General features: G+C 26.4%; 1 protein-coding gene across 1 annotated transcript in view; it reads right to left on the bottom strand.

Moving 5' to 3' along the window:
* Window positions 1–19,949, bottom strand: part of LOC136082393 (low-density lipoprotein receptor-like) — a 46,289-nt gene extending 26,340 nt beyond the window's left edge. The window contains exon 1 of the mRNA XM_065801582.1: window positions 19,871–19,949. Coding sequence (XP_065657654.1) covers window positions 19,871–19,888 — 18 coding nt within the window. The 5' untranslated portion in view covers window positions 19,889–19,949. The remainder of the gene's footprint in view (window positions 1–19,870) is intronic.
* Between the last annotated feature and the right edge of the window lie 6,511 nt (window positions 19,950–26,460).

Below are 26,460 nucleotides of genomic sequence, written 5' to 3'. Positions count from 1 at the left end.
CTTTTATTCTTCACATTGGTTCAAAAGAGTCGAATTTATTTATGTGCTTTTAGATCAAAATTATTGCTTTCTTTAATTTATACACTAAACTAAGAGTGATTTGTCTTTCAATGAGAAAATAAAAATCTAATGACAATATAAAAATGGTTTATACAGAGGCGATTATACAAATAAAATGAGGGGGAGCGGGGTGAATCGTTAAAAAGAACCAACTGGCATCGTAAAAAAAAAAAAGTTCTCAAAATTAAAATTTACCCGACTAGCCGACTAAATTCGTAAAAAAACCGACTATAACTTGAAAATCACCTTCTTAGGAGGAGGGTAGGGGGAAACACCCCCCTCCCTTTTTCCCCCGTAAAATCGCCTCTGGGTTTGAATCTCTTTTGCATTTCAATTTAAATATTATAAGGCTCGTGCATTATAAGTCTTGTTCTGGCGTAATGAAAACTCTATTGCTATCTATTTCATCAAACTCTTTCTATAAACTTTTATTTTCGTTCGGTTGGAAAGTCTTTGTTTATTTTATTTATTTTTTATATATATTTGATTTAGTTATGGTTATCATTCATCTATCCCTAAGATACTGAATAGATAAGATAAACGCCCACTTTTTTGATGCTGTATCAATTGATATACTTTTAGCATGCACCGGACAATTTTCTCTGTTAATCAATGTAATAAATTTATTCCAATAAAATTCAATAAACAAAGAAGTTAAAAATAGAATAAGTTGAATAACTCTTTTGCGTCAACACCAGTTTCGTGGTTAAAGGATACATTTGTTATTGTGTAATTAATAACGTGGTATACCAAAAGAGCTTAATTATGAAATAAAAGAACTGCATCCTTTTTTAATGAGTTTTGTAATAACCCTGTTATTACATTTAAAGTTTTTTCATTAGATTTTCTCATGCAAACTGATGTATATTAGAGGAAAAGGTGAAGATTTTTTAATGCAGTTATAGAGATTTATTTTAAAAATTGAATCTTTAGCAGCATGCGCACTAATAATTTTAAGAGTATGAACTGGACATGTAAAAATGATACTAATTCATTGATGTTATTAATTTAAGCTTTAAACACCATAGTATTTTCTTACCATATTTGATCGATTGTTATATTCTAGGCTTTATTTAATAGGTTATCACTCGTTCTTAGATTTAATCAACGTTGGCATTCCTAGTTTTCTTTATAATTCTCTAAAAATTTATTTTCAACAAAGTGCATAGAATCATTGTTAAGAACATCTCTTGAAACTTTATTTAGTTATTCCAATCAGATATGTGTATTCAAAGCAATTTTGGTTTGCAAAAGAGTTTTTGCTTTAACTTTTTCTCCTACAAACGTAACAATTTTATTTTGAAGTTTCGATGGAAAGTATAAAACTTGGGATTTTTCGACTTTATTGCTACTCTGATTAAAAAATGTCATAATTGAAGACATAAGTGGATGAAGGCGTTATGTCGCAAAAATACAAAATTCCACTTTTTTACACAAATAAAGGTGTTAAGAAACGCTCTTTCACATGAACATAATGACACCGCACAAAAATGTGCGGTGTCATTATATAAACATATCTTTGCTATATAAAAATATCTAGAACAATATGTGTTCAAAACTTTAACTCCTGATATCTCAGTTCCATATTGGTGTAACATAACACCTTCATCCACTTATGTCTTCAATTAGTTGTCAACGTTGTATAAAAAAATTCCATGTTTATGTACTTTTCCAAATATAGCAATTATAGTGCTATAGTGTCAACAACATTTTGAAGAATGTTCCTCAACTTTTTCAGCTTCTTGACTGATTGACATCTGATAAACGCAAACTAAATTTTGATCTACTTTTGACTTTTTTCTCTTTTGTTATTTTTATTTTTTTATTACTTGCTTTGCTCTTGACTGTTTTTAGGTTTAGCAATATTGGGAACAAGTTTTTTTTAAGTGACGAAAACCTTTTGAAAGATGAGAAAATTTATTACTTTCATTTATTTATTGGTTCAAAGTGTAGCTTAAAACCAAAACTAATATTTACTTTATTATTTATTTTCTATAATAACAAAGGATTAAGACCGTTTGTCAATATATTTATTAGTCTGAATATATCTGCTTAATCAGATTTAAAATTTAAAAGAATTTATTGTATTTCCTGATACTTTGACCGAATCAATTAAACAGTCAGTGTAATATATTAATAAAAAAAAATATAAAAGCCAATTAAAAGCATATTATTAATTTTATCCTTTTTTTTAAAAAAACTAAAATAAAAAAAGAAGGTATCAGGAAATAAATTATTTCTTATCTTAGCTTGTTGTTACAAAAACTCTCATTTTTGTAGATGATGTATCAACTCATGGTGGAAATGGTCATCGCAAGTTGTACTTGCGCAAATTCACCTTCTGTAAGGCATTATCAAAAAATAAAAAATTTTATTTATTCCGTAATAACCCTTTACGAAAAGAAACTTGCGAAACAAATCATTTCGAAAGAATACTTGCAAAACAGTTCCTTACGGAAGGAGCGTTTCGGAATGTGCGCTTACAGAATAGACTCGAAAGCATTCATTAAAAAGTTATACAAAAAAATGTTATTATCTATTACTTAAATAAAATAATGTTGTTAAATAATTTTTCAATAGTTTTTACTAATATTTTAATTATTTGCGATATTCTTTAGCCGTCGCTAAGCATAAGCAACGGTGTTTATATGCTTAGCGACGGCTAAAGAATATCGCAAATAATTAGTACTCTAATCAAAATTAGGATAAAATATATTTTGATTAAAAAACTTTACAAGAGTGCTTGAAAAAATTTATTTTCTAAACTGTAACAATAGGTTCAAATAATGCGACGACTAAAGTGTCAAATCAAAAGTAATTGCTTTTGAGCAACTTAATGAGAAAACTGAATTTTGGCTGAAAGGTTTTTGTCAGAAAATTTTTAAATCTAAACTCCGTGAAAGTTAAAAGGAGTATTTTGGAAAAGAAAAGTTTCAACATGTCGATGTCTTTTTCCTTTATGAAAATGGTTAAATGAGAAAAAAAGTCTTTATTTTAATGCTGACAATAGGTCTGAGCAAGCCCTTTTTAATATACTCTGCCTTGTTGATGTTGTTTCGGTTAAAGTTAAAAATGATTTTCCTTGTTTAAAAAATCTTTATGCTGAGTCAAATAATGCATTGTCTTAAGTTTCCTATTTCACATTATGATGAAATTTCCTTCTTCAGAGTGGAAATTTTTTATAATGGTAAGTGAATTTAAAATACTGGAGTTGCTGTAGTCAAAATAGACTCCAAAACCTCTGTTTTACATGACCTAATTTGAGTCCCAACAAAAGCAGCTATCATTTTTTCCCTGATCAAATGTCAACATGCAGATACTTCCAAATTAATAAAGATAAAAACTTAAATATTTAAATACGTAAAAAATAATTTTTTTATATTTAAAAGAAAAAAAATTAAGAGCATTTAGACTTAGATTTAAATTCATTTTTTTTATTTTTTAAAAACAGAATTAAAACAAACAAGCAAAAACAACAATAAAAGCATATCATAAATATCAAAACATTATTTGAAGAGCCATAATCTATTTTGCCTATTTTTCTCAGATGTTGGCTCTTGATGGAAGTGTTAACATTCTCAAGTTATTTTTTCCACTTTTGTTGTACTGAATCATTTTTTTATAACGAATCATTAGGAGAAAATGTGCTATCAGAAAACTACAATTTTTAATCTGATATCAACAAGATGAAAATGTCGAACTAATATTGTTTTAATTATCTGCTTTGATATCATTCTGTCATTAAAAAAGGGATTAAAAACTTCAAAAACATCACTTGATGGTCATTACGAAGAGGAAATGTGTTTAGATACTCATTAAAGCAAAAAAATTAACTTTTTTATTTACTAATGACAAAGTATGCATGCATATAAAATATATAAAAGGTGACTTTATTCTTTTCTTGGCACTAAAAATAAGTATTTTAAAATTTCCTTCATGCTTTGAGTATAATTTTTTAGATGGAGAAAATAAAAAAGAGCAGAATATCTGGTAACCATTTTTTGTGAAGAGGGTAATCAAACTGATGATGGGATTAATGCAATTGATGATGTAAGATATGCAACTCAAAATAACGATGATGATTTAAACTACAATACTCAGCTGATAGCAAAGAAGTTAGCTGTTGATTTTCAAGTTGGTTATTATTACAGATAATACGCAATTATATCCTGACATTTTAAAAGGAAGGACGTTGTAACACTATAATTCTTTAATTTTATCTTTTACTAAGATTGATAATTATTAACTTATTAATTACATTAGTTAGATGTAAGAAATATTCAGGAGGCAACAGTGATTAAAAATTGTTTCATTTTTTACGCAACCTTTAAGTCTAATACAATGATATTTATGTTTCTCATATAGTCTATTGTACTGCCCCTGGAAAGAACTGTTTCAAGTAGCCAACTAAGAAAAATTCCTCTGATATTCAGCATTTTAATTTGTTTGTAGGATTGATGCACCAATACTAACTAATCAAAGAGGGGACAATTCTTTCTCTAAAGGCAACATTGAAACGTGGAAATTCAGTTTGGCAATTAACAAACTTAATTTTTTTTAAATCTTAAAAGAGCGTAATTCTTATCAGTTTTCTATTGAAAAAAAACGTTTGTTTAAAATTTAAATGATTATTTTAACAATGAAATAAACACTTTTAGATGCTAGATGTTTGTTTTTTTATCTTATTGAAAAAACTTTAAAAACTAATTTTATTAACCACTTTTGTAAAGCTCGTTATAAAAATGTCTTTATTTTATTTTTAATTAGAGTTCTAATTATTTGCAATGTTATCTAGTCGTTTCTAAGCATATCTAAACCGTTGCTAGGGTATTTTGCATGTTCAAAATGTGGCAAAATTAGACTACTTCCAGGACTTCTTTAGGTCTTTTATCGCATGAGTACATGGATTTTTTTTAGATATTGAAAGGTTTATGCATAAGAAAACGACATAACTTATACATTTCATTGGAGACTTAAAGCAACGGTTCTTATGGGCAATCCAACATGCGTATAAACCTTTGTTTTAAAATCCATTTTCAGCAGTTTTCTTCTTCCCAGGCTTGCATCCACATGATTTTTTAGGATAAAATCAATGTATCTTACAATGGCTTTCGATAACAATTAAGGAATTTATGAGCAAGTTATGGAAAAAGGAGAGCTCTGAGTGCGTGTAAAATATCAAACATAGCGGTTTTAAACCATTTCTTAACAATAAAAGTGCAAACAAATTGAATTTTTATTTTTAATGTAGAAATCTACTCGTAGTAGCAAAAATATAAAAAAGAAAACATCTGAACATGGGTTTACACATCTCTAATAACTGCTGTGATGCATTTTCCACTGATTAAAAAACACTTTTAATTGAAAGTAAGAGTCTGGGTTAAGGTTTAGGGTTAATTATTAACTTAAAACTTGTTACCTCGGTCCGGTTTTGTTTCTTATTTACATTAATGATCTTCCTGACATCTTTACATCAAAAGTAACTCTGTTTGCTGATGACTCAACTTTATACTCCTGTCTTGACAAAATATCTTCTCTTTTCAATAGCTTAGAACAGACAGCCAATCTTGAATTTGATCTCACTTCTGTAACATACCCACCAAGCAAGCTTGTATTGATCCAATTTACAAAGTAACATTAGAGAATTATTCGGATTGGGTCAATTCTTATCCAATGCAGGAGCATTAAGTTTTATTATTAAATAATGTATGCCAACGCATGCACGAAACATTTTTTTACACTACGCAATTTGCTTAACGCACGTTTATGTAAATAGTTTTTAAGAGTTATTTGTAGTTTTTGGTATGATAAGACTATGAAGGCCTTTGCTGCTGACATTATAAATAAAAGGGTCTCTGAGAATAATAAAGTTTCCAGATCAACTTTTAAAAATTATCTAGGTGGTAAGACCAAAAATATGCAGACGCGTTGTTGAACTGCTATTTCTGCTAAATAAGAGCTTTTCATCATTCAAAATTGAGCGATGAGAAAACATTTCACCAGGTTGAAGAGCTTTACGATCTGGCTGCGTTAAAACACTTCATCACAAACAAAAGTGTATGTGTATCCATCACAAATAAAACCAAACTTCTCTGGGCAAAAATAGGCTTACAGATTTTTGAAAAAGCACCACAACCTAGTTTTACAAAGAATTGGTGAAATACATTTTAAAGAGCCGTGCAGCTGTAAGTGAATAACAGCTTTGTTGTTTATTTCCAACAATCTGCACAGCCTGATCAAGGATATTGTCCTTCTAATGTAATAAACTATGATAAGACTAATTTCAGTAAAAACTCTGGCTCCAAGAAAATGATTTACAGAAAGGCCACAAGGCATCCCGACACCATTATAAAAATTAAAATGCCTTTGCAACTTGTTTGGAATTTTTGAATTTTATTGTATTTTTATTTGTATTTTGAACTTTGTTTTAAAGATCTAGCTTAAGGATTAGAAACATACTTCTTTCAATTTTATAAACATGCATTAGGTTACATAAATTACGTTTTAACATGTAGCGTGCATCTTGTATGAGTAATTCTTGAATAAAGTTGACAAATTTATAGCTCTTGTTAATTTTTTTGTACTTTATTTGATAATCTAGTTTTGTGATTTGCAACACTCATTCATTTCTTAAACATGTATGACAATGTTATGTTTTTTAAATAGGTTTTTTTGTTAAGCGGCAATGTTATGTTTTTTAAATAGGTTTTTTTGTTAATCACCCCATTTTTGGGTTTTTCAAATATAATTTTTATTAGTAAATTGTAGTTAAAGTTTTAAAGCTACATTGCTGATTTTCACCTAGAGTATGCATCTTGTAGGAGTAATTCTTACATAAAATCTACAAGTTTATAACTCTAGTATTTAGCAAATCATTGAAAGAGAACAGTCAAAATCTGTCCATAACTGACGGTATAACTTTATTCTTGATTTTATTTTTAAAGTTTTTTACAAAATTTTTAATTTAATTAACTTTTAGGAATAGTGCTACAAGATTTCAAAGTATTTCTAAACAGACTTGCAATACCTAATGCAGTAGCTCAACATAACAATTATAATACTTGGTTTGAAGACAAAAACCTTTCTCTTGATTGCATACAAGAACAAACCAAATTTGATGAGAGGTTGAAAGAAAATAACACTTTTAATTTATTAATATGTCATTTGCATAATTTTTATACTAGACTTATTTTAATGTTGTTTGTATTGAATGGTGATATATTCTTAAAGATTAACTTAAAATAAATAAAGTTTGAAAAATATAAAATTTAATTAGCAATGAAACAGAGTTTCGAAATATTTTATGTTTTTGGTTTTTAGAGTCCCGTTATGATCTAAATAAATATAAGTAATATATATATATAAATATATATATATATATATTTATATTTATATATATATTTATATATATATATATATATATATATATATTTATATATATATATATATTTATATATATATATATTTATATATATATATATATATATATATATATATATATATATATATATATATATATATATATATTTATATATATATAATATTAATAATATATATAATATTAATAATATATATAATATTAATAATATATAATCAAGTAATTAAAATATTGTTTAAAAGTAAATAGATTGAGTATAATTTATTGAATAACTAGAAAATATTTTAATTAAATAAGTAATGTATTAAATTAATTTAGTAAACAGATAACTTTTAGTGGTATATAAAAAAGTACAAATAAGGATTGATTTTTACTTTTTTCTTTGATGCTATTATAAAGAACAATCTGTTAAGCGACGTAACCACTTCATGCGCTAAACGAGTTTTAGAGATTTGGCTAAGACAGTCTTGTGATTGCAAAGATTACTTTAATTTGATGTTGATAAAGTTTTTCGGATATTCGAATAACATATTTCAAGCATTGGATAAACGTACCATTATAACATTGGCTAAACGTTGTTTTTAGTATTGGCCAATGAGCATTGGTCGGACTTTGCGCCAATGATCACTTCGGTGTTGGCCCAATGCATTATGCTAACATTGTGCCAATGTGAGTCAATGCATTGGGCCAACATTAACTCTATTATTTCTTGCCAGCTGGGTATTGGAGCTTGCAGTGGCTTGCGAATTTTATCTCCGACGAAACTCAGTTATTTACTGTAAACAACTATCGCAAAACTAAGCCCAAAAAAACTACTTTTGCAGTTTGTTAATCTTCTAATTTTAAATGTAGTTTGGTGTTTTTTGTATAAATATTGTCAAATATATATATGTATATATATATATATATATATATATATATATATATATATATATATATATATATATATATAAATATATATAAAAATATATTTATTTGTTTTTGTATATATTTTGTAACTGTAAATAACAAAAATTTGTTTTGTTAAATGACGTTTTGTTTTGAAAATATATTTTTTGTTCTTTTTTATAAAAAGAATTGTTTTGTTTTTTTTTTGTTTTGTTTTGTTTTGTTTTGTTTTGTTTTGTTTTGTTTTGTTTGAAAGGTCATGTCTTGCCCTCCCGTAAAGAAGCCCCCACCGTGGTTTTTGAAAAAATAAGTAAATATTTTAAGTTTCTTTTTATATATTTTTTTTAGTATTATTTTTTATACAAAACTAACTTATTTCAGTAATAATATATTTTAAAAAAAATTTATTTGTATAGTTTTAATGTTTGTATCCGCGAATGAATTTTTATTGCTTTCCTAAGAAAATTTTTTACAGTCAAAAAAAGTTTATCTGTTTTTTTTATGGTTAAAAGTTAGAATTTTTTTTTTGCTAAACGCGTGAAACAGTTGGTAAAAAAATAATATTTTAAATTTTATCAAAAAATAGTAGTGTTTTTCGTATAACATTGTTTAATCCTTGACACACTCGGTGATTACAAAAATTATACTAGTTAGCACTTTACCATTTATTACTTTACCGGTTGTTTTTTTTTATTTTATCTAAAAACCATTTAGGTTAATTACCAAGTAAAGGTAACCCTAGGCATTTTTCATTTGATATGCTTTTTATAATTTATCTATGATATGGCATGGATTATAATAATAAGATTCAAGATTTGAAAAAGAAAGAAATATTCGGAAAAAGCGATAAAAATTAAGTTACATAAATTCCGACGAACAATTGAAGGAGCACTTGGAATTAAAAATTACAGCGAAAAATTAAACGACAGAAAAAAAAACGCGTTAAAAAAAAGATACTTAAGAAGAAACAAAGTTCTAATTCAGAGAAAACTTTATTGGATAGGTTTAATAAAACTAAAAAACGAATATTTCTTTTATTTATCATATTAAATTTATTTAATATGATATATTATCATATTAAGTTTATCATATTATCATTATCAAAATTAACATTATCAATTTAATGCATATTTTTGTTAAGGTAAATAAATTAAATTTAAATCAAAACACAAGTAGGTTCGCCTTAAAAACACAAACACCTTAAAAACTACTGAGTCATAATTGATGTTCCCCTCTAGCACGTTTTGAGCTTAAGCGCATAATATTCTTTGTTTTATGACTTGAAATAAGAGAGTATCTCCTTAAAAAAATACAAGTTAGACTTTCATTTTTAATAAATGTGATATAAACAATTTAAAATTAAAAAAACATTAAATTTAAACTAAAAAATTACACTTTTTGGCATGGGTAAGCATCGATTTGAAAATAAGTTTTCAATTCGTTGGCTTTTAGATATCTACATTTTTGGTACAAATAAAAACAAAAAAAGCTTTTTAAAGTATTCGTTTTAGGTTTACAGAATGAGCTTTTTACTAACAGTAGAGATGTTTGTAGTTTTTAAGGGGTTCCATTGTTAACAAAATCATTGAAACACAAAGTCTAAATTTCTTTTTAGAATCAGTAAGTTACATTTCAAAACAACACAAAACATTACCCTAATCGATGTTATTGCTCTCGATTTTTAGCCTACAGTTTGCAGCATGTTCAAATTTATCTTTTAAGTTTTGATTAAACCGTTTCTGAAATATCCTTGCCACAGTCAAGCAAAGTTACTTAAATATTGATATCTCATCAAATGTTTTAAAAGTAAATAATGGAAATTCTATTTATAACAACAATTATATTTGTCTTGAGCCTTTTTATCTATTAAATATTGCATTATAGAAAATGATTAAACATTAGATGCAACTTTATTCATAAAAACCAGTTTCATAAATTGATAACCCATCCCTGTTCTATGCATTCTCCATACCCTGTCATACGCAAAACATTCAACTACTTATGTCACACCTATTTGTTTCTAATTTTTTTTTAAAAGTTCAAAGCCATTTAAACCACAAATTGTACATTACAATTTAAGTTTAAAAGCAGTTCCTAACTTCTAATTTTGATTTAGCTTAATTGAATACGCACATGTGCACATTCTGGACATAAAAGAATGTTAATTGGTACATTTTGTTGTCTTTTTTAAAATAAGTTGTTGTGCTTTTTTTCCCATCTCTGCCAAAACGACTTACCAAGCCTATAATAAATTTTAAAAGGTGTGTTTAGAATACGCGTATTCTAAACACAACTTTTAAAATTTTAAAACCGCGGTTATGTAGAAATTATATGGAATAGTGTTAAAAAACAAATAACTAGTGTACAACATTTTATAAACAAACTTTTTTCATTATAATTTACTTTGTAACTAAGCAATAACAGTCTACTTTCCTGTCTTCACAACATGTTTTGCATTATCTGATAGTTTGAAAAATTTGCGATCGCTTTGATTCTTGGTGTTGCAACAGTCTGTAATTTTTAAAACATCAATAATTAGACTAGTGACTTGCTTTCCTAATATTCCTTGATAACACTTGCTTTTATTTTTAATGAGTTCTACAATAGAGTGTTCTTCCTCTGGCGTCAAAACTCATAGATGCTGCTTTTTGATGATAACAGCTTTTCCATGATAACAGTTTTTTCTTACCAAACGGTGCTTCGATCTTTATTAAAACATAACAGTTTTAACAAAGCAGCATAGCCTCTTTTGTTGTGCTCTTTGCACCAAGATACGGCTTGTTGAATCTGAACTTCTTTTTTATTTGTTTTTTTCTTCTGGACTTTTGACTTTGCCTTTAAATTTGGTTTTCCAAAAGGTACTTTTCCCACTTTTACCGTAAATTTTTGTTTCAGCATTGCAAAATTATTTATAATACTTTTATCTACAAAATATATATCGTAAAAGCAATTGTGTGCATAAAAGCACATTCATAATACCTCTGCTAAATAAAAGTATAATATCTGATTGCTTTTTATGTTAAATTAACAAGAAATTTTATTTAATAAAGGTCTCCCTAAATACAAAATGTTACAATTCACCATAGAAGTTGTCGTTTGAAAGGTGGTTTTTTTTTGTAGTTTTTAAGGGTTTTTTGAGGTTGTTCATACCTTTTCGTTTATAATAAGTTTACGATAATAATATGGCCCAAAAACAAAATGTTTACAAAATTTTGAGTGAATCTGAAAAACGACTTACGGTATTTAAGGAGTAACAATCAAAAAAAGCAACTTTTCTTTAGATCACAAAACTTTATGAAAAACCATAGATTGAAAAATGTGGCCAGGAAAGAAAATCATATTAATATGTTTTTAAATATGAAAGTACAGCACTTTAGAAGTTTCCTACATTCAGTTTAAGGGTACCATTTTTTTTTTGAAATTTTTAATGCATACCTACCTGTATACGGTTTTTTCATTCATGGAAGGTGAAGAATCAATTACGGTAGGTAGTGCTACATCACGGTAAGTAAAGAAACGTATTAGATCTTACAAAAAATTAAATATTAGATTAAAAAAATAATATTAATCAAATCTGAATAATATAAATTAGTTATTTATTCAGTATGATTTATGAATTTGAAAACCCTAAATTTAAATCTGTTACGGTTTTGGGGTTATGAAGTTTTAAAGTTAAAATTTTTCTTAATGTCATGGTAGAAAAAGACATAATCCTAATAAAAAATTTTTTACAAGATATATTTTTCTTTTTTTTCTTAACAAATCATGCTTTTTTCAACTCATGTCTTTTTTAATAAAATCATAAATTTTAATACTTTTTTAAAGAAAATTCATGCTTTGCTAATCAAAAATAAATATATATATACTTATATAAGTATTTATATACTTTTATTTTGAATTTTAATATTTTTATAAAAGCTCCTTTTGATTTAAAATCTTAATTAAAATAACTTTTCTCACATGCCGAAAAAAATAACTTTTCTTACATGTCTATTAAATTAAAGGAGAGGGGTTTTTGATGGGAGAGTCTAAATTTTATTCTGGCTATAAATTTCAAAAAACATCTTAAGAAATTCCGCATAATTGTCATAAGAGATGTAATCAACGCGTTTATGTAATCAATTAGGTAAATCTGCGAATCTAACGTATTTAAGAGACAATTTTCTTTCCTAAAGAAGGTAGATGTTGGCATTAAACCTTTTTTTTCTAAATAAATAAAGGGGGTGAGGTTTCTAATAAACTGAAAAGTGAAAACTAAAAATACTATGCGTACTTTTTCCCCGCATTATGATGAAAAGTTTTTTAGTATGTCTCCCGCGAATTATTATAAGAGGTTTTGTATGAAACCTTTGTTTCATACAAAAATTTTTAATGAATAATGTTTTTACCGTTTACTAAAAAACATTGAGGTTATAACATTGAGGACCATATTTACCGTTTACTAAAAAACATTGAGGTTATAACATTGAGGACCATATTTACCGTTTACTAAAAAACATTGAGGTTATGAGACCATATAAAGAATAAGTATAGAAGTGTTCTGTGTTGAGCAAACTTGCCTTGACCTGTATTTTACGGGTCCGGAAGAATACCGGAAAGATAGTAAGAGATAACTATGATATCCAATCGCAGATTGAACCTTGACTTTAAGAAACCTATAATGCTGTGACATTGAGATATTTGAAATCAATAATGAAAATAAATCTAGAAATTATTGATAAAAAAGGGAGAGAAATAATTATTACCTAGACTTAAAATAAAATAGAAAATGATTTTGGTAAAACTGATGACATCACTCTTAAAGAATTGTTTGAAAGATAAGAAGAATATTATGTTCTAAAATAAAAAACTGTATTATCTGTATGGTACTAAAAAAACTTATCTTACCAATTCAAGATGCTAATAAATCTTTTAAATACTTTTTTGCTGATTTGAAAACATTTGTAAATTACATTTTCAGCTAAAGAAAGTCTCAAACTATACAAAATGATTAATAGAAAAAAATTCATAATTCTTTATTCTACAAATACTATTTTATCATTTTCTATTTTGTTCCAAATCCAGATGATAAATATTTCTCTCCCTTTATCATTGATAGTTTATAGATGTAGCTTGATAGTTATTTGGCGAAATTGAGAAAATGAAGTCCACTTCATTTTTATCAGCTTTTGCAAAAGTATTTTGTTTTTTTTCCCAAAAATCATTAAGCGTGACTCTTATAGTAGTATCTAAAATAGATACTACTATAAGTGTTTAGTAGTGTCTAAAATAGATACTACTATAAAATGACTTTTTTGAAAAATAAATTTTTCAACCAATAGCTGTTTGGTTATCAGAAAAACTTTTCTACGGAACAGGAAACTATTTAATAAGTCAACCAAAAAACTGGTTGTTGAGATAAAATTAATTTACTCTTCAAATGTTTATTATTTTATCTCAGACATTTGACACCGTTGATCACTCTTAAAAAAGAAAAAACGTTCTGTGGTGAAAAATTAAGTATATAGTTGGATAAAAAGCTACCTAAATAATAGAAAGTAAGATGTGCAATATAAGAAACCTAAAATGATGAATACTCTGTGTGGAGCGCCTCAAGGATCAATCCTAGGTCAGCTCTTATCTTTAATTTATGTAAATGGTTTCGATAATGCATCTGTTAACCTAAATTCTATCATGTCTGTAGACAATATAAGTCTATTATTACAATAAAATAAATTATATACAAACAGGCATAAATATTGAAAAACACATAATATGTGTTTTTGATATATGATATTTATTATCTAAAAATAAAAACAAATGCGCATAGTATTTTATAAAAACATACTCTTATCAGAAAAATAATTTATATATGTAAAAAAATAATTATAGCAGTTTCAGTTTTAAATCAAAGAATACATTAAAATTTTGCCAACTGATTATCATAATGTTTTTCAATTTGAAATTATATCTACTTTATATATTATATCTTGATTGAAATCTACTTTATTTATTTGTGAATATTTGAATTTAATTAAAGTTTACAACTCTAATACATGATTACTTGATAATATTTGAACTTTTTTTTATGATGATCTGTAGGGACTCTATGAAAAGATTAGTTTGATGTTATGCCTCATGTATCTTCTCCTTTATGTTTATTATTAATATATTTGGAATTAAATTATATGTATGTGTTATATGTTTTTTAAACTAAATTTATTTTTGAAAAAATTAAAAACGCAAGAGACTAAAGAAAAAGAAAAAGAACGGATTTAACTCAAACAAAAGCAATTAAGATATGCAGAACTGAAGATGTTCCGCAGAAATGAAATCAGTACAACCTGAAAAATATATTGGTCAAGTAAAGTTATGTAGAATGCTAAGACAAAGTAAAAAAGAAGATGATAGAACTAACCTATTTTAGAAGAAATTTTGAAATGATGAAAATGTGTTTAAAAACCAAAGAAGATTGATTTAATACAAATCAACAAAACTGAAGAAAAAAAGTTGAATAGTGGAAATGTATTATCGTCCAAACTACCGAAAATTAAATATACATAGAAAAAGGGCTGATAAATACTCTGTTGAACATATATTTTTTGGTGAAACAAGTTGAAAATATTTTTAAAAAGATGCTTCAATAAATTTAAAAATCATCAACAAAATGACTTGTGGACAAATTGATTCTGAAACAGATGTTGAAGATATCACATAAAAAGTATACTTCCCACTTAGATGGAACAATATTCTCACTAATACAAACATTACGAACAATATACCCAATTGATAATTGATAATTAATGACATTCTAGCGTCTGACTCTAAAAACATCACAAACTATTTCGGTGTATCAAATAGGAATTACTCCAAAATAAATAAAAAGGTTTTAACCAATCAAGATGTTTTATTACATGAATTCTTTTAGAAAATTAAAGTCAGAAGATTATACAACTTATCAGGTTATGATGATCTATGTTGTTTTTATCTTTTAAAAAGGCTTTTATTTATGGATTTATGAGACTATATGTTCTACAAACTGTTATGTGACACTGTGTCTATCGCCCTTGCAACATAGAAAAAGTAACATCAACAGGTTTACTTACTTACTCTTTACCCTAATTAAAATAAAATCTGTTTCAAGTATATTTTGTGTGCCTTATTTATTTTTAAAAAGACGTGCTGTTACTTGACTATTAGTTTGAATTTGTGCAGAAAACTTTCAAGTTTACATCTAAATGTTTATTTTACATGCTATTGAAGTGAGTGATACCTGTCGGTGGTTTCTTAATGAGATTTTTTTCTTTTTGAAAAAATATTCACGTTCAATACTTTTTAAGTGGGTTTTCTTTCTATAGGGAAACCTGTTGAACCTTGGCGTTATGTGCATCTAGGTCACTGGGCTCGTTTCAAATATTCGCGCAGTATTAAATTTTACTGTCTATGGTATTCGGTACATCACTACCGACTATTCAATGTGAAGCTAGTCAAATACCCCCATTAACCATTTGTTTGCTATTATCTACCTAAAAACTTTTTTTGGCGAAAAAGTAAGTATAATAATATATATAAAAGTCTGATAGTTTTAAATTTTTTGTAGTAGTAGATTACTTTTAAATACTGCGGGTTCTTTTCTTTAACAAGAGTCTAAACAATAAAAAACTTACGAGATAAGTAACCTAAAAACTATTTAAAATCCACCGTTTTCTTGAAGTTGGAGTAGTGCTATATTTCGGTCACTGCCGATCAGTTTTTGCTTGGTCAGTGGCCAAGGTACAACCTGGATGTTGTACTTTAACCTATAAGAATATTTTTTTAAATTATTTCACACTCCTTTATATATTATTATGCTGAACGATTTTTTATTAGTTTTATTTGTGTCCCTCCGTCCGTTTTTTGTGTCCTTGCGTTTTTTGACACGTACATTTCTAGAAAAGTCCTAAGTGAGAAAATATCACTGAAGAGAAATTAGATCATTGAAATAGATTTTTTTAAATTATTTTCTTAGATAAAAAACTTTTGTTTTAATATTTACTAACCTATGTGTATTTTAATCTATATAATTAGATATTTTTTAAAGAGAATGTTTTGTTTTTTACTTTGCATTTTGTAGCTTTGTTGTGATGTTTGTTTAAATGTTATTTTTGTTACATCTGTTATCTTGCTGAGATACAGGACTTATAAATAGACAATTGTTAAATGTGCGATAATTTATTCTTACACTTATTCTTTGTGACATGTTTTTATTTTTCCTCCACGTTTTTTCATTTAACGTATTTATTGTATGTTTTTTTGCATCAAACATGTTTATAATAAATTTTGGTGGTGAGTGCCCAAAAATTGACCTTTCAAAATATGCAATTATGATTTGTGAGCTGTACGTCAAATCGCAATAAAAAATATATAAATAAAAAACTGTTATAGGTTCAACAGGTTCCACTAATTAAAATACGTAATCTACTCTCTTTTTCTCTGTGAATTGATTTAACTTAACACAAAAAGAATTAAATCAATTTAGTTTAATCTCTAATGAGATAAGATTAAATTATTTTTTTCAAAACCATTAAGATAAACTTTTTCAACGTATGACAAACGCTTAAGCGAAGGATAAACCTAAAAATAACTCTGGGAAGGAAATACCTCTAATAACTCCTTTTCATTCTGAAATGTTTCTTTTCACGACTAGTCTTCAAAGTCTGTAACTTAAAAACGCTTTAATCTAATTAACAATTAATCAGCAAAACTACAAGAAATTAAAAACTTTTTTAAAAACCATTTTTATATTTGCGCATAAAGATATTTTCAAAAACAATAATATACTTTTATGTATTTTTTTTTAGAGGACACCGAGGCTAGTTGCCTTATTACTCTTTGAGCTCTGTAGTCATATCTTGTAGCCAATAGCAATTTTAAAATTTGTAAATTTTAAATCACAAAGTCTTAAAAAATATTAATTTACTTAACATTTTTAAGTTTCATTCATTTAATTTTGTAAAAAAATATTAATATTGTTACAAGTTAAAAAAAAAAATAGCAATAGTTTTTTAACAAATTGTCTTTTTTTTTAAATATAAAATGTTATAAGCGAACTAGCTCTATGAAAATTTTGCTAACTTACCCCTAAAAGAATTTTATTTAATAAACGATCTCTATATCCTGAAAAAAGGCAATCATTGAAAAAAACAAACTGTCTGGAGTTAATCAATTGCATCTAGAATCTTCACAATAATTTTTTTTTTAATTACTAATTTCTTTTTAACATAAAACGGAAGCGATGTTCCTAAAGGTACATTTTTGTCCGAAAAACACATAAATTCAAATACTTCCTATGCACTTGCGCAAATCCTAACAATACTAAAGTGAAGGATGAAACGCTCAATTAGGAAGATTTAACGTAGTTTTTGGCACTATCTGATGAAAGACTGTGAAGATAAACACTTTTTGTCAACTTACCCCTGTCGCCAACTAACCCCCATCTTCCTGACGTTTTAATTTTTTTTCCAATGACGTTTATTTACACAACCATTGATCTAAAATATTTTTTAGATGAGGGTCTAAAAAATATTTTAGATCAATGGTTGTGTAACGGGTGATGCGGAAGTTATCAGACAAAATAAAAACGTCAATAACTTATTTATAAATAAAAAAACAAACTACTATTATATTTTTTTTAAATAAAGCATTTATCTTTTAATAAAAATATATTATTTTTTATATGAAAAAACACCACCATCTGCAATTGATCTCAATTTTGCTCTGACGCCTTTCATATGCGACTGTAAAAAGTTTAAATTAATTTCTTGTAGTTTTATTTTAATGCGATCAATTAAAACTTGCTCTGTTGAAACTTGCCAATCTCCCTCGTAAACCTTCTGTGCCAAATGTCCCCAAAAATTTTCAATTGGTCGTGCTTGAGGCACATTTGGGGGATAAGATTCTTTATCAACGTAATAGACATATTGGTCCATCCAATTTAGAGAATCTTTAGAATAATGAGAACTTGCTAAATCCGGCCAAAATAAATAGTTAAAGTCTCCATGATACTTGTGAACAAATGGAAGAAGTCGTTTTTCTAAACATTCATTAATATAGATCGATGAATTGATCGCTACAGCTTTGGAAGCGCGAAACAATGGCTCGGACATACCACGGTCAGATATGGCTATCCACATTAATAATTTTTTTGGAAATTTCTCTTTTCCTCTAAAATGAACACATTCTGGGCATGTCTTTTTGTTGTTTTTGTAGTATCCAGACTTTCCAGGCATGCTGTCCCTTGCAAAACAAAAGTATTTTTCGTCATCGATGACTAGAAGCGATTTTGTGTTATAGAGTGGGTTAACTAGTTTCCTGCTTCTTTTCTTTGCCTTTATTTGTTGTTCTATAGTGTATTTTGGAGTCTTTTCACGTTTTCTATATTTAATATTCATTTTTTTTAACTGACGACCGATTGTCGATTGATTTACACCGAATTTAATACCTATTTTTCTCTGACTGACCCCTTTTCGATTGTTGACAAGTCTCGTTAATTCGGCTTTCTTTTCTCTAGTCCAGGATGTTGGACGACCAGGGTGCTTTCTATCAGAAAACGATTGAACAGTTTCAAGCCTTTTTAGGTTATCATATATTGTACTTCGAGCAAATCCTTCCTTTTCAAAATGATTTACGTTTTTTTTTTTTATATATTAGGTTTATTTACAAAAAACATTTTTAGTCGCTTTCGAAAAGATTCTCGTTCAGCTGCACTTAACCTCATTTTAAATAATTGTGTTTCAAATAATAAAGTTTATATTTTATAGAACGTTTATGCCTACGCATAAAACCACAAAAACTAATTATTATGCTCAAATAATGAAATTAGGATTTGTCCGATAACTTCCGCATCACCCGTTAATAGTTCGCTCACTGCATTTTCTTATTTCGCAGTTCAATTGATTTAAAACACGAACATAGCAACAAATATAAACAAGCTGAAAACTTTTTTGTTTTCAGCTTGTTTATATTTTTTTCTAAAAATTATTATAAAAAAATTGTTATAAAAAACCTAAAATTTTAAAAAATCAGCAATTTTTTACAAAAATTCTAAATAGCTCCAGGTAAAATAATTTATTTTTTTACATTTTTTGAAAGAGAAAATTTGCTATGATTATTAAAAAACACAGCTATGAAGACATGTTACAAGGTCTTATTTCATGTTCTTATGCACCGTGCTTATTTAGTGTCCTATCAATTTGTGATTTTCATTAAAAAAAAGCTTATCTTAACGCTAATAATGACTGTTTCTGTTAATTTTTAATATAGTCAATAACTTATTACTGACCTGGGTCAATAACTTATTACTGAACAAGGCCTTGGATTATCAGAGTATTAATAAAAATGTAAATTGCAAACTGAAAACTTTATCATCTCTGATAATCCTCCCAATGATAAACCAGCTACTTCAAGGCATATATACTCTAGTCAAATTAGAACTTTAGAAAATTTATGTCATACAATAACAGGTTGAATAACAAAAACTTAAGAATGTATAAAATAAAGAAATTTAAAGTTAAACGAATTACTTACTCGAATATTGAATAACATCTTCTTGTATTCTTGAAAAAGAATACAAGAAAGCAATTCCTGCCAAAATTTAAACAATCTAAAATCAAATTTAAAAACTTTATTTTAACACCAAAAAAAAAATTGTTGTAATATTCTAAACTATTTTAAATATTGTTTTTCTTTCAATTCAAATTTCAATTCAAAATTCAAAAATCAACAGCGACATGGTTGTTTTGACTAAATACTGAGCATTTTTATAAGTTTTTTCCAATATTGCTTATAGTCTTATTTGCAAATATTTTTTAACAAAATCATACAATTTATTTTAAAATCATTTTCTTGTTCTGTTAGAACCAATTAAAAAATAGAATTATTCGTAATCTTCGTTGAAATTTTCTTTCTCCTTTTGTTGGCATAAAATTTTTTAAATTAATTGACTTTTTAAAGCGTTTGGCTCTTATGGTTGCTAAAAACTTGTGTGTTTTCTTTAAGATAAATAGACACAGGCTGTTATGGGCTGCTTTTATGAAAAAAAATAGTAAAAACTATTGAGAATCAATGCAGAATAAGTTTGTAACCTTTATTCATAAATATATATGCTAAATAAAGTAAAGAGCATACCTACCAAATAAGTTGATAGCTAATCAACGTATGTTTTATATTTTGAGATTTTTAATTCACATAACTTTAATACTATTTACACAAATAGTGATAAACAGACTTTTGAATTAGAAATTGTTTTAGTTAATCTGCTGGTTTTTATAATAAATTTGATTAAAAACCTTTATTAAAACTAATGTTTATTCAATAATCGTTTAAGATTAAACCTTTATTTAAACTAATGTTTACATAATAATCGTTTAAGATTAAACCTTTATATCATATTAGTTAAACTTATAACTAAACTTTTTGTCAGCTAAACTTATTTTTGTCAGCTAAACTTATTATGACACACCTTTAAACAACTATAGGCTAATTTGAGCAGCTATAGCGCAGTGGTCAGCGTGCTCGCTTCAGAAGCTAAAGATTTGTTTTATAATATAGGTAAGGAAATGTGAACTTCCTTTCAAATGAATTTCCGCAGTGCTCTGTGATAAGATTGTTAAGACTACTTGGGGCACCTAAAATAAAAACTACAAAAATTAAATATTTCAAATATTTCTTTAATAAATAAATAACACTTTAAACAGTTTAATCCCTTAGTTTTGAGCTTTTTGTTCTAGCCGTCTCAAGCAATAAATACAGTTTTCGTAATGCAACAGCGGTGTGTCCACAATTGTTTTTAATATATCACCAACTTTAAAGACCTGCGACAATTATATTAATAAAAGTCATTATATTGAAATGACAAATGGCTGTAAAACAAATCATAAATTTATTGTAAAAACTGCGTTTTACTTTGTAAATCAGACTAGTTTAAGTTCCTTCCTAATAAGCAAGAATTTTCAAACAACTATTAACTATAATTATCTCATTTTTGATAGAAATATTTTTTTAAGGATTTTAATAGCTGATAAAGAGCTGCAACAAGTTTTAAGCATCTTACAGTTAACTTTTTTTACAAGTTTCTTAATTTAATATTTTTAATATCTCAAAATTCAATGTATACAAGTATAATTCAAATATTACTTGGTTTTTGTTGACTTATGGACTTTATTAAAGTTTAAATCTATTTTTACTTATAACTTTAAGAAGTATTTTTTTCAAGCAGGATAATTTGTTAAAAATATGCTTATGTTGGGCAATGAATATTCTAATGACTAAAAAAAAAAAAAAAAAAAAAATATATATATATATATATATATATATATATATATATATTAATGAATAATCTAATAACTAAAAACTATATTCCATGGCTAAAATAAAACAGCAAAAGTCAAACTGAATAGCATAGTAGAAAAATACTCATTCCTTACTTAACAAAAAATTTACTTAAAAAAAATGACATATTTTCGAATTTTCACCAAATAATGTCAATGGTTTCGAGAATGTAGGAATTAGTAAAACTAAGTAAATTTTGTGTTTTTTAATTTTTAAAAAAGAAACTTTTTTTGTGAAAAAAACTCAGTTGTTTTTGCTTATTATGTACATATATATATATATATATATATATATATATATATATATATATATATATATATATATATATTTTAGTATCAAATATGGTATATCCAATAATCGTTTTTAAGAGTTTCTTCTAACTTATCCTGAATTTTATGTATATCATTTATTGAATATTTATTTGGAGTAAATATATCAATAATGCGGTCTAATAGTATCAAAACAAAAATAACATCAACGTTAACCTTATTTACATACTAAATACAAATTTAATAAAACAAAGACTTTTAAAAAGCGAATTGCTCAGAATTTGGCTTTATTATTTAACGTCAATTATATTTTAAATAAAGTTTAATATTTTATTTAAATCCTTTTTATTATACTTTCGAAATTTAATTAGAAAACTATTTTTGCTCATTGTTAGAATACATATTCTAATTAAAACGATATAATCAATGCAGTATAAACAATACGATTTAAGTCAGTAATATCATTTAATCTAAGTATAAATCCTGAATCTTAATTCATATATATAATAAATAAGTCTTAAATGCAAAATTACGATATTATATTGTAAACATATTTGCGTCATCATGAAATGTTAAGTCGCATCAATAATGTAAAGATTATTTATTTATAAGCACAAAAAGATTTTCCTCAAAAGATTTATAGTATAGTTGTACTCCTAACCAGATTAGGCCTGTAGAAAACACCAATCCTAATATTTTCATCAAGCTTATCCGCAAAATCAGATTCTAACCCAGCCGGCATCTCTACGTTGTTTCAACGTTGAAATTGTTGTTGAAGTGTTGTTTCAACGTTGTTCAACTATGTCTCAACGTTAAAACAACGTTACGGCTTAAACGTTGTTTATTTAACGTTGATTTAACGTTAAATCAACGTTGACAAAGAAACTTATAAAAAAACCGTACGTTGATTTAGTAAAATTAGATAAAGCGAAAAAGTAATTAAATCAATATTTTAGTATAAAATGCAACACGCAGGTGTTTGTGTATGAAATTTTGAATTTTTGATTTTCAAAAACGTTTTATTTAGTATTCAAATTTCTACTTGTTTTTACAATAAAAGAAGATAATGACTTATTTACGAAACTGGCGAAAATGTCACTCTAATGTTATGGCAGAATTATCTTCTAGTAGTGAAGAAGAGAAACTCGAGAAAAATAATGACAATTCAAAATTTACACAAAACATCAGTCAAGTAGAAGAAGACAAAAATTCGGAAAGCGATTATGAAAGTGAAGAGTTTCTTTATGATTATTTGTCTCAAAGTGACAATGGCACTGTGTTTTTCTCAGAAGAAATTAAAAAAAACGATGTTTCTCTTAATCATTAACTGGCGAAATGGCAGTAGAGCACTGCTGTTCACGTGAATGTGTAAACTAGCTGTTAACTATACTGATAGAAGAACGCTTCTGCTATCTTCAGAAATAGCTTTTTGTATAACAGTTTCAAGACCAAAGTAACAGTCTTCAAAATTGGTTGTCAGTAACTGATTTTGGAGACTGAAGCAAAGCTCTCCCAGCAAGCAAGCAACGTTGAAACAACGTTGAAATAACGTTGATCAACGTTGATCAACGTTATTTCAACGTTGTTTCAACGTTGTGTGCTTGTTGGGCTTTTATCTTTCAATGAGGATAAGAAAAAAGGAAACAAAGTACCACAATTAGGTAACGTTGATAAGTTCTCAATGGCAGTATGTTAATTAAATCAAGGCAGTATGTTAATTTTTAGTGAACTTTTATTTAAATTTATTAGGTTTGTAAAAATATTCAACAAAAATTGTTTTATGAAGCTATTTTAATTTATAGAGTTTCAAAAGAGAGTGTTATATTTATTTACTGATATAAGAAATGAGCTACAAAGCCAAAACACAGTGACCAAGCCTGATTATAATAGTGAATTTATAAGCTAAATAAGGCTTATTTCGTCAGTAGCTGAATTTGATGAAGTGGACAAGATATTAGATGATGAAAAAAACACAATTATCAAGGGTGAATTTTAATAAGTATTTTATCAAATAGTTATATCCTTTAGTTTCAGAACTTTTTTTAATTTTATGTCTACAGCTTTATGTCAAAACTTATAAAAACTTATAACTGTATATATTAGAACAATGGCTTCTGATGTGGTAGTATAATTTCAATGGTTTAAGGGCAGTTGATGTTTAATGTCCACAGTTTCATTTTTATTAAGATGATTATAATACATTATGAGCGAGTTTAGGCAATTTTTACAACCAGATGCCATTCCTGGTGTTAACTTGTTATTCAGATCAGGACTGATTATTTTTTTCTTGTTATACTACCAGAAGATTCCCAGACAGGTTTACAAGCTCCTTTTACGATGAAATTGAGAGTTTTATATCCAAGCTTTCCTTCTCGTAGATGAGTCTTAAGCTTTGCTAAAAAATATGCCTATTCTAATATAAGATCACTTTAATGTCATGACCAGGATAATATAAGAACAAATAACATTTTTGTATTGTTTTAGAGCATGACTAAAGTTATTAATAAATTTTAGCAGAACAAATAAAGTGATTTTAATTAAATGCCATTTTTATCAGTCACTTAAAAGTATATGATTATTTGTATAAATATAATTAAAATTTCAAACAGTATTAGCTTTACATGTTTTTTTGTTATTTTTTTTTAGTTGACTCAATTACAATTAATTGGTGTAATTTTCGTTTAAAGACATAATTAGCAAAATAATGCTAATGTAATCAAAATAATTTTTAATTATTGATGAATTTTAATGATTAATTTATTTAGAAAAAATTTGTTTGATAATGAGTTCAATTTAAATATTTGAAAAATAAGTTAAAATGATAATTTATTATTTATTGAGATGCTTTCTTTTTTTAATTTTTGTTGCTTTTATATTATCAATCAAACTTAGATATTGTTGTACAATATTTTATAATATACCTTATGCTATACTATTATATTTTATATTATTAATATTATCTATTTTTGTTCAATATTCAGTATTACCCTTATTTAGATATTTACGTTTTATTATTCTTTTATTATTCTCCTCTGATACCTTGAGTTATTTCAACATTATATATTCAGAACTCTGCAGAATAATAGAATAATAAATGTATTAATATAAATGAATTTAAAATATAATATATATATAAAATAAAGAAATCTTATCTTTGATAATAATGTCTACTAATATTATTGTTTAGCAAGTATCATGGTTATAAAATGTCAAGATTTAGCTAGTTTAACTAGGCCTGTTAGTACACTTATATTATGGTTTCTTCATTTTTTTTAATAGTTCATTTAATGTTTTCAAAATCAAGTATGTGGAAAGGAGCTGTTTGGATTGAAGATTTACAAAGAGAAGAAGATGTAATTCCATCTAATTGGATTAGTTTTAAAACTATTTATTGAACTCCAGGTGCCAAAGTATTGACTGCACTAAAATGCCAAGAAGAATTGACTTAAGTTTCCACAAATCAATACTAAATTCTCTTCAGGTATTTCATCTATATATTACAATTATTATTTTTTAAATAATGTGGTAAGAAGAGTTATTTTGTTGATACAAAACATATAACTATTCATATAAGTATTTAATTCCAAAGAAAGCAAACAGTATTGTGAAAATTTTGATTTCACAACTACAAAAGAAAAATGTGATAATGAGAATGTCTATTTACGAAAAAGAAAACAGAGAGAAATTCATGATTATTTCCCAAGTATTACTTTTACTATTACATATTACATAGGTATTACTTTTATGTGCTTGGATTACATAAATTTCAATTTTTATACCTAAAAATAAAAATGTTTTTAAAATTTATACCATAAATTAGTAATTATATTTTACAGTTATCAAAGATTTAGATGAAGTGTCAATGAACCTGACCTCCAGTTTTTCATTGATCAAATCTATTGGTATATATATATATATATATATATATATATATAAATTTAATTCACCTCCCCAACGTCCAAAAGGCCACTACAGACGAGTAGGCTACTTAATTGTGGTTATAACCCTCTCTTAACTCTATAACTCCAAAATACGAAAATACGCACTTCAGTCACATGACAAATTCCGAAGACAAAATTTGAAAAGTTTTTTATATATAAAGAAGACTTTTTCAGATTAAATTTAGACCAATTTTTTTAATCTATTATGTCATAGTAAAACGTTTTACGAAAAGTAAAATGATTAATCTTTCATAAAATATCTGCTAGAATTTTTATCATCAGTTTATCTGGCTGTAGGAGAGGTTTTAATTAAGTTTTTGTAATTATTTTAGCTTAAAGTTTTTTTATTTGCGTTCTTGCCAGGGCCGGCCTTATGAATTGCGGGGCCCAATTTAACGAATGCTTGCGGGGCCCACCTGATTTTTTTTTTTACAATAACTACTATTGATAAAATTATTGAAACACATTTATTATACAAAAAAACATAACTCCACAAACGAATCAATAAACAATAATAAAAATATTACAATGAATTTAAACAAAACAGTTCTTGTTATTGTCATAATAAACAAATAAT

This window comes from Hydra vulgaris, chromosome 07 (genome assembly GCF_038396675.1).
Source record: "Hydra vulgaris chromosome 07, alternate assembly HydraT2T_AEP".
In the NCBI taxonomy this organism is placed as follows: domain Eukaryota; kingdom Metazoa; phylum Cnidaria; class Hydrozoa; order Anthoathecata; family Hydridae; genus Hydra; species Hydra vulgaris.
Note: the sequence above shows the minus strand (reverse complement) of the source record. Positions and strands in the feature narration are given on the sequence as shown.